We start from the raw sequence: 12,391 nt of genomic DNA, 5'->3' as shown, positions 1-12,391 counted from the left end.
GCTGACCTAATGGGGGCCAGTAAAATTCCGGAAGGGTTTGATAGGGTGGAATGGGTGGGGTGGCCAAAAATTGAGTTTCTAAATAGAGGCTGGTCCCTGATAAACCCAACAGGGAATTCCGTAGAAACATCTTTATCCAGAAAGGGGTGAGAGCATTGAACTCACTACCAGAGGGAGTAACAGCATAGAAACCGGTAAGAGAGGCTTGATAAAGGGATAAGGAATAGGACATGTTGATAGAGGAGAGGGAGATGGATGAGAGGTTGGTGTAGAACATCAATACTGGCACACCCCAGTTTGGCAGGATGTTTCTGTGCTTTACATTGTGTATCGCTACTCGAATCTAAACCCTGATAGGATTGGGTGCAACATTGGTTTTTATACATCCTGATTCTGTGCTCTGTTGAGAAGCCAGGTGTAATTCCTGTTGGACTCAATCCGATGAGTTCCCCGCCTTGTAAATTGGGTTAAATTTGCATCCTTTAGCTTTGCCATGGCCATTCTGGACATGGCATGTTGATAGTTCTGCTTATTCCCCTCCCAATTATATTGAATTCACAAACAGGCTCGCTAGTCCAGACTTACCTTATCGTTATATGTTTCTATCGTTATCTCCCTTGTATTTAATTTCTTAAATATATTTATCATTCGTTTCATCCACTCTAAAAAAAATCACACAACTGAAGGTAGCCATTTGGCCCATCAAGTCTGTGCCAGATGTTTCAAAGTGTAGTCTAGTTTGTCACATTCTTTTACCCAATATCCTGCAGTCCATTCCTTTTCAAATATTTATCCAATTCCTTTTGAAGGTTCTTATTACATTTCTATCCAGCACCCTGTCTGACAGTGCGTTCTAAACTTGAACCAACTGCTGCTTAAAAATGCTTTTCCTTGCTTTGCCAATTTACACCCTCAGTTTATTGACTCTTTATCATTGGGAACTGTTTGTCTTTATTTAATTTGCTGATTTTAGATGGTGGCAGTAGTGTAGTGGTATTGTCACTGGATTATCAGTCCAGACGCTCAGGGTAATGCTATATGGACCTGGGTTCGATTCCCACCATGGCAGATGGTGAAATTTGAATTCAGTAAAAACAAAATCTGGGATTGAGAATCTACTGATGACCATGAAACTGTTGTTGATTGTTGGAAAAACCCATCTGGTTCACTAATCAAAATGCTGGAAAATCTCAGCGGGTCTGGCAGCATCTGTCAGGAGAGAAAAGCCCTGACCTGATGAGTCTAGATGACGCTTTGTCAAAGGGTCGTCTGGACTCAAAACTTCAGCTCTTTTCTCTCCTTCCAGATGCTGCCAGACCTGCTGAGGTTTTCCAGCATTTTCTCTTTTGGTTTCAGACTCCAGCATCCACAGTAATTTGCTTTTATCTGGTTCACTGATGTCCTTTAGGGAAGGAAATCTGCTGCCCTTACCCGGTCTGGCCTATATGTGACTTCACAGCCACAGCAATGTGATTGACTCGTAAAATGTCCTCAGGGATTAGCAATAAAGGCTGGCCCAGCGAGCGACACCCACATTCCATGAGCGAATTAAAAAAATGAAACACCTTTACCAAACCATCCCTGAACCTTCTCTGCTTTGAGGAGACCAACCTCAGTTTGAGCATACTCTCCATATCACTGCAATCGCTCACCCCTGATCACATTCTCCTAAATCTCCTCAGCACCCTCTCAAGCTTCACATTCTTCCTATAGTGTCATTCTCAGCATTGAATGCAGTATTCCAACCTGGGCTGAAATAGTCATCACAAAACACAGGTACTGGGAACAGGAATAGGCCATTCGGCCCCTTGGGATTATTCTGCAATATGATAGGATCATTGCCTCAACTCCACTTTCTGGTCTGTTCCCAAAATCTTTGACTCCCCTGTTGATGAGAAACCTGTCTAACTCAGCCAGATCCCTCAACCGGGATCTTGGGTTCGTATCACACTGTCTGTAACCCTCATGACTTGCCTGGGTTTGTAAAATCTCACTTATTGTCCTGTCTGGAGACAATACACATCTCTTTAACCTGTGCTTAATGCTCTCTCCACTCACATTGTCAGCATCTTTAAGACTTGAATAGCAGGTTAGCTGTAAAGACTTGCATTCTAATCAGTATTCTGTAATTCTCTGCCCATTGAAGTGGTGGAGGCTGCCTCGCTCAATATTTTTAAGACGCGGGTTGATGGGTTTTTGATAAGCGAGGGGATTAAGGGTTATGGGGAGAGGGTGGGAATGTGGAACTGAGACATGACAGATCAGCCATGATCTTATTGAATGGCGGGGCAGGCTCGAGGGGCTGGATGGCCTACTCCTGCTCCTATTTTTTATGTTCTTATGTCTTTATATGCCCTTCTCTGATCAGAACCTTCCACATACCTGACGAAGGAACACCGTTTCCGAAAGCTTGTGGGATTACTATCAAATAAACTGGTTGGGCTGTTGTGAGATTTCTTACTGTGTTTACCCCAGTCCAACGCCGGCATCAGTACATCATCACTCCCCCAGCACCATAGCACCCTGATTAATTTCCCCACCCTCAGCCCACATGAGTAACCACTCCCTCCCTGCACCCCATTTCCATGCTGACATTCTGTGCCTAGTTGCTGTCAGTCATGAGCTGCTTGCTCTCTTTTGTGTTTGCTTACTTCATGCACTAGAGCACCTGTGTTTAATACGTAAATGTAATGATCTCAACCTGAGATTAGTCACTTGGAATATGATCTCCTGATTGAGGTAATGATTGCCTGTTCATTCAGGGAGTCTCACCTGCAGATAGAGTCATAGAGGTTTACAGTGTAGTGTACAAGTGCCCAACTTGTCCATGCTACCCAGTTTCTAACCATTAAGCTAATCCCAATTTCCTGCGTTTGCCCCCTATTCCTCTATATCCATCTTATCCATGTAACTGTCTAAATGTTTTTTAAAAGACTAAATTGAACCTGCCTTTATTACTGCCTCTGGCAACTTGTTCCAGACACTCACCACCCTCTGCATGAAAAAATTTCCCCTCTGGACCCTTCTGTACTTCTCCCCTCTCACTTTAAACCTCTGTCCTCTAGTTTTAGACTCCCCTACCTTTGGGAAAAGATGCTGACCTTACCTATACCCCTCAAGATTTTATAGACCTCTATAAAATCACCCCTCAGCCTCCTACGCTCCAGGGAACAAGTCCCAGTCTGTCCAGCCTCTCCATGTATATATATTTTTCAGGAGTGTCAGGTCTACTGACTCTCCGGGTTCTGATTCTGAACCTGAAGCACTCTTAGGAGTGGAGATAAGTTTGCAAGTAAAAGAATCTGATGAAGGGACACCAGCCTCTGAGGAGTTATTTCAGTAAATTTTGATTTGATTTATTATTGTTACATGTATTAACATACAGTGAAAAGTATTGTTTCTTGTACGCTGTACAGACAAAGCATACCGTTCATAGAGAAGGAAAGGGGAGAGTGCAGAATGTAGTGTTACAGTCACAGCGAGGGTGTAGACAAAGATCAACTTAATGTGAGGTAGGTCCATTCAAAAGTCTGACAGCAGCAGGGAAGAAGCTGCTCTTGTGTCAGTTGGTACATGACCTCAGACTTTTGTATCTTTTTTCCGATGGAAGAAGGCGGAAGAGAGAATGCCCGGGGTGCGTGAGGTCCTTGATTATGCCGGCTGCTTTTCCCCAAGGCAGCGGGAAGTGTAGACAGAGTTAATGGTTGGGAGGCTGGTTTGTGTGATGGATTGAGCTTCCTTCACAACCGTAACATTCTGGGTAAGGAGGTATCCCCTGAATTGCTGATTTGATTTTTGAGTGGATGTATTATATTTATGGTCTCCCACCAGGAGTGGAAATGTTGGCTTTCAGTATTTGGGAGTGGAAAGCAGGCAGTATTTGTACACAGGGTGTATTTGTTCTCTTTAATCTGGTTCCCACAGATTGTTTCTCCATTCTTCGGACAGTGTGCCATTTAGAGGGGGAAGTGGTTTGATTGCCCTGGACTGTCAGGCTGGTGATTTAATTGCATCATTCTACATGAGTGAGTGGGCAGCTTTACATTTCAGACTGTGCAGTGAGAGAGAGCTGTGCACAGAGCCAGCACAATCAAACTGACACCTTGCCATCTTTCAGAGAAGCTGGCCCGCTCTCTAAAACAGCCCTAACTGAACCTTTAAAAACAAGCTTGTGAATTATTGAGATTGCAGTCAGAGAGGAAAATGCTTTTCAGCTTTATAAACTAAACCATTTCGCTCCATCGTGGGAGGTTTTAACCAAGGCTGCCACCAGCTGTATATAGAGTAGAGTTTCCTACAGCAGTCATTGACCAGAACTGTCATGTACAGAATGGAGACAGTGCTGTGAAATTGAACAGTTCTACTGTATCAAGCAGCAATCCACTCTCTACAGGACACACGGCCCTCAGCAGATACACTTTCTACCCAACCCCAGCTCTGGCCTTTCTCTTTGAGGAACATACAGTAAATACATGGACTGTCCCAAATGGACACCGGTGTTAAAGAGCCAATTCTTACCCATTCATTGCGTGTATTGGAATAACAAAGATGCTATAGCATCCCTATAGTGCAGAGGAGGCCATTCAGCCCATCACGTCTGCACTGATTGTCTGACGGTGTGTCTTATCCAGGCCCTCTCCCCCTGATCCCCATAACCCCGCACATTTACCATGGCCAATCCACCCAACCTGCACATCTTTGGAGTATGGGAGGAAACCGCAGCACCCTCCTGTTTTCTCACCTGTTCCATACTTAGGATTTTGTTGAGAGAATTCCACCCTCTGCCTTTTAGACACCTCGTTGCGTTTTAGACGCCTCGCTGCGTTTTAGAAACCTCATCCTTTTCTGTACCTTTGCCATTAATGTACACAGCCAGGAACCCTGGGATATGATGTTTAGATTTCAGACTGTGTGACCTGTCTGGTGGATTATTAAACTCTAGCCCCTGCCTGCTTGTCCTGGTGGACACAAAGGATCCCAGTTAGTGGAGATGGATTCACTCTAGGTTCATCCCATTTGCTGTGTGTAGAAAGGGCTTTCCCGTTTGCCTAACAGGCAGTGCTGGCAGTGAGTTCATTCATTCACCTCTCCGCATTTCGGGATGTCCTGGGAGCAAGAAGCTCAGTGAGTGGAGGGCGGCAGGCAGAGTGTAGTGAGTGGAGGGCGGTGGTGAGTGGAGGGGGATGGTGAGTGGAGGGGGGTGGTGAGTGGAGGGGGGTGGTGAGTGGAGGGGGATGGTGAGTGGAGGGGGATGGTGAGTGGTGGGGGGTGGTGAGTGGAGGGGGGTGGTGAGTGGAGGGGGGTGGTGAGTGGAGGGGGGTGGTGAGTGGAGGGGGGTGGTGAGTGGAGGGGGGTGGTGAGTGGAGGGGGGTGGTGAGTGGAGGGGGGTGGTGAGTGGAGGGGGGTGGTGAGTGGAGGGGGGTGGTGAGTGGAGGGGGGTGGTGAGTGGAGGGGGGTGGTGAGTGGAGGGGGGTGGTGAGTGGAGGGGGGTGGTGAGTGGAGGGGGGTGGTGAGTGGAGGGGGGTGGTGAGTGGAGGGGGATGGTGAGTGGAGGGTAGTGATGGAGGGCGGTGAGTGGAGGAGGATGGTGAGTGGAGGGTAGTGATGGAGGGTAGTGATGGAGGGCGGTGAGTGGAGGAGGGCGGTGAGTGGAGGGCGGTGATGGAGGAGGGCGGTGAGTGGAGGGCGGTGAGTTCTTTACACAGCGAAGTCCCTGTGCTGACTCTTCAGCCGGAATATTAATGTTTGCAGTCGGTGTGTTGTCAGCGATTGACAGGAGCCGGGTAGAAACATCCCTTCAAACCACTTGTGCAAACAAAGGAGTGAAGCTTCTAATCCTGTTTGAGCCGCTGCCTTTGATAGAGAAACGCAGCCAATCCTGAGAGAGATAATAATTTGCACCTGTTTGATTTCCCTCCCCAATCCTCCAGGTGATGAAGGCAGTGCGAGCGGGGATGAAGGAATATGAGCTGGAAAGGTCAGAGTCATTCACAGCTATATTTTCAGAGAATATTAAAATGTTTCTGTTCTTTGTTTTGCACATCTTTTGTGGGAATAGTGTGGGGATTAGAGAACAGCTTCAGGCTGTGGGTAAATGATGTCCCTTCACATTGTCAACATGAAGAGGGCAGCTGTGAGCGAAAGCACCCACCATGAATTTATTTTTAATTTCTCACTGGTTTTCATTTCTTAATTTGCTGCTGGAAACTGTTCCCTCAGATTGATGTGTTTGTGTGGGATTTACTGATCAGAACAGACTTTAATGCGGATATCATGATGGTTCTGGCACTGTACATGCTCCAGCCTCATCCTCCCCTCTGTCTGGGTACCTCCTCATTCCCTCCCCCATTCACACCCCTCTCCCTCCCTCGCACTGTGTGTTAGCTGTGCCTCAGTACGGTACCACCGCTGCCTCTGAGTTAGAGGGCTGTATGTTCAAGTTCCAAAGCAGCTCAGTCAACACCGTAGACTTGGAGAGACAGCACTGACAGATGTGCCATCTTCCAGGCAGGACTTAAACCAGCCCCACATCTGTCAATAAAAACAGGAAATGCTGGAAAACCCACAGGTCTGGCAGCGTCTGTGGAGAGAGAGACAAAGTTAATGGGCATGATTTTCCAAAAAAGAAAGTGCTTCTAGCAGGAAAGTTGCTGTGTTTCCCACTGGCCACGCTAACCTGCTGCTATTCACATAGTTATTTTTGTGGAAAAGATTGTGAATTCAAGTCCCAGTCCAGCAACCCGAGCCCACACAGTTAGACTGACACTCTGTGATACCGGAGAAGTGTGGCACGGTCTGGGTGGGGTTTGTGCGCTGCACTGTCGGGGTGTGCACAGCACAGTTGGGGGTTGCGTACATGCAGCTGTGTTGCGGGTTGCATGTGCAGCAGTGTCGGGGGAGCGGTATTGTTGTGGGGGTACCGTGTTTTGGATGAGATGTTAAACAGAAGCCTTGTCCGCCAGGCAGGTGGATGTAAATGATGCCACGGCTTTGGTTTTGGGAAGAGCCAGCCTCCTGACCAACATTCACCCTTCCCCCAAACTCAGTAAAGCAGCTGCCAGTACAGGTTGTTGTAGCTGGCGGGGAGATGGCTGCAGCCTGCTGTGTGTTATGTGGATGACAGTAATATGGATCCCTGAGTGGAAGCTGGTTTATTTCCATCAGAGCCAGTTTACAGAGACGGCCTCTGATCCCCAACTCTGTCGTTTGCAGCTTTTCCGCTCTGCTAGATTCTCATTTAATTGTTGACTGCTTATATAACGGTGAGGAAGCAACTCGGAAAGGTTAGTCACAAGGGGAATGAATTATTATCGTCCACTGAGACAGCACTTACTCATGCCTCTCCTATACTCATTCACTTCCCTTCCCAGCCCAGGGAGTCTGTGTCAGCAAATCCAAAAACAACATTGCATTTCTGTAACACTCTTCCTGACCTTGGGACGCTCTTTAATTAGGCCTCAAACTTCTGTAAGTCACTGTTGACTCTGCTCCCTTTAGGCAGCACCTCCCAGAGTTTAATAAAGTTTCCTCAAGTCACCTCAGGTTCATTTCCCCAGAATGTGTAAATATTGCTCGATATTTAATAGAAACAGAAAATGCTGAAAATACTCAGCAGGTCAGAGCATCGCTGGAGAGAGAAACAAGAGCTCACCTTACGGGTCATGGCTTCAATAGAGAATGATGTGGAGATGCCGGCGTTGGACTGGGGTAAGGTTTATAAAATGTTGAGAGGAATAGATAGGGTGGATTCTCAGAGGCTATTTCCCTGGGTTGAAATGGTTGCTACGAGAGGACACAGATTTAAGGTGCAGGGAAGCAAGTACAGAGGAGATGTTAGGGGTAAGTTTTTTATTCAGAGGGTGGTGAGTGAACGAATCGGCTGCCGTCACTGGTGGTGGAGGTGAACTCGCTGGGGTCTTTTAAAAGACTTCTGGATGAGTATATGGGATTTAATGGGATTGGGGGTTATAGATAGGTCTATGGATTGGTAGGTATTGATGTGATCGGCGCAACTTGTGGGCCGAAGGGCCTGTTTGTGCTGTAGTGTTCTATGTTCTATGAGTCTCACAACACCAGGTTAAAGTCCAACAGGTTTATTTGGTAGCAAAATCCACTAGCTTTTGGAGCGCTGCTCCTTCATCAGATGATTGGGAGTTCAGTTCACAAACAGGGCATATAAAGACACAAACTCAATTTACAGAATAATGGTTGGAATGTGAGTCTTTACAGGTAATCAAGTCTTAAAGGTACAGACAATGTGAGTAGCGAGAGGGTTAAGCACAGGTTAAAGAGATGTGTATTGTCTCCAGACAGGACAGTTAGTGAGATTTTACAAGCCTAGGAAAATCGTGGAGGTTACAGATAGTGTGACAAGATCCTGGTTGAGGCCATCCTCAGGTGTGCGGAACTTGGCTATCAGTCTCTGCAGAGATTGATGTACATCTCTTTAACCTGTGCTTAACGCTCTCTCCACTCACATTGTCTGTACCTTTAAGACTTGATTACCTGTAAAGACTCACATTCCAACCATTATTCTGTAAATTGAGTTTGTGTCTTTATATTCCCTGTTTGTGAACTGAACTCCCAATCATCTGATGAAGGAGCAGCACTCCGAAAGCTAGTGGATTTTGCTACCAAATAAACCTGTTGGACTTTAACCTGATGTTGTGGGACTTGTTACTGTGTTTACCCCAGTCCAACGCCGGCATCTCCACATCATACTGACCCTACTGCCAGTGAAATAGTTTCTCCTTTTTAACTGCATTAAAACCATTCATCATTAACCTTCCCTTTAACCTCCTCTCCTTCAAAGAGGCCACACTCAGCCTCTGCAATCTCTTCACATAACTGAGGTCTTGTATCCTACGTATAATTCTAATAAGTGTTGCCAGCAGCCTGACCACTTCCCTGAAGTATAGTGCCCAGAGCTGTGCACAGTATTCTCACCCAGTACTGGTCTGTTTGATTTCCCTTCCTGCCTTGGAATGTGCAGTGAGGTGATGTGACCTGTTCCAGGGCAGTTTACTGAGATATTCTGGTGATTCAGCTGTGAGTTGCAATGTTTGCCGATTGAATCCTGTGACCCTATTAAAGGCAAGAATTAGGTTGACAGGTGAACAGAATGAATTGAATTTGTTAACCACATTGAGCTGAAGCCACTGCCCCGAATCGAACATCAGTCACTATTTATGCTGCTGGGTCAGGATCTTTACAAGGGTGATTGGCAGCTTCTGCTCATTACTGACTTGGAATTCATTTGAAATTAGTCTATTGAATTTTTATTCTTTGATGGTTTGTGCGTCGTGGGAGGCTTAGGCTCTGTGATTCAGCTTATTACGAATAATTAGTATTCTTGAGAATTTTTAAACCTTCATCCAGTTGAATAAACAGTGACTGTGTACCGTTACACAGTGAGCGATCCTTACCCTGCTGAATAAACAGTGACTCTGTACAGTTACACAGTGAGTGACCCTTATCCTAAATAAACAGTGGCTCTGTACCGCTACACAGTGAGTGACCCTTACCCTGCTGAATAAACAGTGGCTCTGTACCGCTACACGGTGAGTGATCCTTACCCTGCTGAATAAACAGTGACTGTGTACAGTTACACAGTGAGCGATCCTTACCCTGCTGAATAAACAGTGACTGTGTACAGTTACACAGTGAGCGATCCTTACCCTGCTGAATAAACAGTGACTCTGTACAGTTACACAGTGAGCGATCCTTACCCTGCTGAATAAACAGTGACTCTGTACAGTTACACAGTGAGCGATCCTTGCCCTGCTGAATAAACAGTGACTCTGTACAGTTACACAGTGAGGGATCCTTACCCTGAATAAACAGTGACTCTGTACAGTTACACAGTGAGCGATCCTTACCCTGCTGAATAAACAGTGACTCTGTACAGTTACACAGTGAGTGATCCTTACCCTGCTGAATAAACAGTGACTCTGTACAGTTACACAGTGAGTGACCCTTACCCTGCTGAATAAACAGTGACTCTGTACAGTTACACAGTGAGTGATCCTTACCTTGCTGAATAAACAGTGACTGTGTACAGTTACACAGTGAGTGATCTTTACCCTGCTGAATAAACAGTGACTCTGTACAGTTACACAGTGAGCGATCCTTACCCTGCTGAATAAACAGTGACTGTGTACAGTTACACAGTGAGCGATCCTTACCCTGCTGAATGTACAGTGAGATGTCTGTAGCTGAAGGAATTGGCTCTGACAATTTATGAGTACTCCTTTGCAGCTGAATAATCTTTCAGTACACGCCTTGTTGAATAACTCCCTCTATTCAGCAACTACAGCTGGTACTTTGCAAACAAGATTCCCAGAAACAGTAATGAGATGAGTAATTAGCCAGCGTGTCTCTCGTGTCCCATCATTGAGATCCCAGATCTCCCTCCAGTAGAATCTTTAGCATTACCCTGAAAAGATTTTGTCGCTATATTTAATTGAGTTCTCCTGTGTTAGATTCTCGGCTGACCTGACTAAAATTATTGTAAAGTTCGGTTGAAGCAATTAAGGGAATGGGATATGTTGTTGTGTGTGTAGAGAAGCTGGTGTGGTGTTATTGTTAAAGCTGTGTGGTCAGGATTTGTAGCTGGGCTGACTCGGGGCTGACTGACTCAGGGCTGACTCGGGGCTGACTCGGGGCTGACTCGGGGCTGCTTGTCAGTGCCTGGACTTCTCACACCACACTGGTGGCTGTTGAGTCATTTCCACTGGTTGACTGGGCAACAGGCTCCTTGCTCCAGCTCTTCATTAGACCCTGTCAGAGAGAGAAACTCCAGGAGGGAAGCCACTGATTCAATGAAGAAATGAAATTTGGAAACTGGTGACTTCTGAAAATAAAAGGAAACAGGATTAGTATTTGTTACGGAGCCTCACCGCTCCCTCGAAACAGTCCAATCGCTTCACTCACACCAGGAATCAAATGATGACCACTGTGCAGCAAGATAATGATGAACCACTTTCTGTTTTGGTGATGTTTGTTGGGGGATAGATGTTGACCTGGACACTGGATTCACAGAAAACTTGTGAGGCCGAAGGAGACGACTTGACCCATTGTGCCGTTTGGCAAAGAGTTACTGAGCTTGACCGGACCTTCCTGCACTAGTCACAGCTCTTCATGTAGACACCCAAACATCTTTTTAAATGTGGTGAGAGTTTCTGCCTCCACCACCCTTTCCAGCAGCAAGCTTGATGCCTCCTGTAATCGTTATACCCGTTACTTTAAATCCCAGCCGCCCGCACCCCCTGCAGTTTTTGAGTCCCGTGCTAAGGTAAAGAGGTTATCTCTATTTGAGACCCTCATTATTTTAAGTATCTCAATTAAGTCCATCTGTATGCCTCAAAGTTCTGCGCTGTAATGTTCTATGTTCTATGAAGCAGTTCATGTCCAAATGCAGCAAGATTTGGACAATATGCAGAGACTTGGGCTGACAAGTAGAAAGGAACATTCATACCACACAAGTAGACGGTGTACAGAATATAGTACAGGAGTACAGAATATAGGTCTTGGAGTACAGAATATAGGGCTAATGGAAGGACTCTTAGTAGTGTTGACGAGCAGAGAGATCTCGGTGTACATGTGCATAGCTCCCTGAAAGTTGGCACCCAGGTTGATAAGGTTGTTAAGAAGGCGTACGGTGTGTTAGCTTTTATTGGTAGAGGGATTGAATTTCAGAGCCGTGAGGTCATGTTACAACTGTACAAAACTCTGGTGCGGCTGCACTTAGAGTATTGCGTACAGTTCTGGTCGCCGCATTATAAGAAAGATGTGGAGGCATTGGAAAGGGTGCAGAGGTGGTTTACCAGGATGTTGCCTGGTATGGTGGGAAGGTCTTATGAGGAAAGGCTGAGGGACTTGAGGTTATTTTCATTAGAGAGAAGAAGGTTATGAGGTGACCTGATTGAGGCATACAAGATGATCAGAGGGTTAGATAGGGTGGACAGTGAGAGCCTTTTTCCTCAGATGGTGATGGCTAACACGAGGGGGCGTAGCTTTAAATTAAGGGGTAGTAATTATAGGACGGATGTCAGAGGTAGGTTCTTTACTCAGAGGGTAGTAAGGGTGTGGAATGCCCTGCCTGCAGCAGTTGTGGACTCGCCAACTTTAAGGGCGTTCAAATGGTCAGAGGATAGGCATATGGATAACATTGGAATAGTTTAGGTTAGAGGGTCATTAGATTGATTCCACTGGTCGGCGCAACATCGAGGGCCGAAGGGCCTGTACTGTGCTGGAATGTTCTATGTTCTAAGTGCCAGGAAGGACCATCTACAAAAGGGAAAATCTAACCATCACCTCTTGACATTCAATGGCATTCCATTCGCTGAATCCCCCACTATCAACATTCTGGATTTACCATTGACCAGAAACT

At 46.1% G+C, this 12,391-nt stretch overlaps 1 protein-coding gene across 1 annotated transcript in view; it reads left to right on the top strand.

Moving 5' to 3' along the window:
* LOC145339455 (xaa-Pro dipeptidase-like) overlaps positions 1 to 12,391 on the top strand; it is a gene marked incomplete at its 3' end in the record, with an annotated part of 91,142 nt that overhangs the window by 63,536 nt on the left and 15,215 nt on the right. Inside the window, exon 9 of the mRNA XM_080183924.1 lies at positions 5,931 to 5,977. Within this exon, the coding sequence (XP_080040050.1) occupies positions 5,931 to 5,977 (47 nt within the window). The remainder of the gene's footprint in view (positions 1 to 5,930; positions 5,978 to 12,391) is intronic.

Source organism: Carcharhinus amblyrhynchos, unplaced genomic scaffold (genome assembly GCF_965287045.1).
Source record: "Carcharhinus amblyrhynchos unplaced genomic scaffold, sCarAmb.v2.hapA scaffold_472, whole genome shotgun sequence".
Classification (NCBI taxonomy): Eukaryota; Metazoa; Chordata; class Chondrichthyes; order Carcharhiniformes; family Carcharhinidae; genus Carcharhinus; species Carcharhinus amblyrhynchos.
This window is presented reverse-complemented; position numbering and strand designations above follow the sequence as displayed.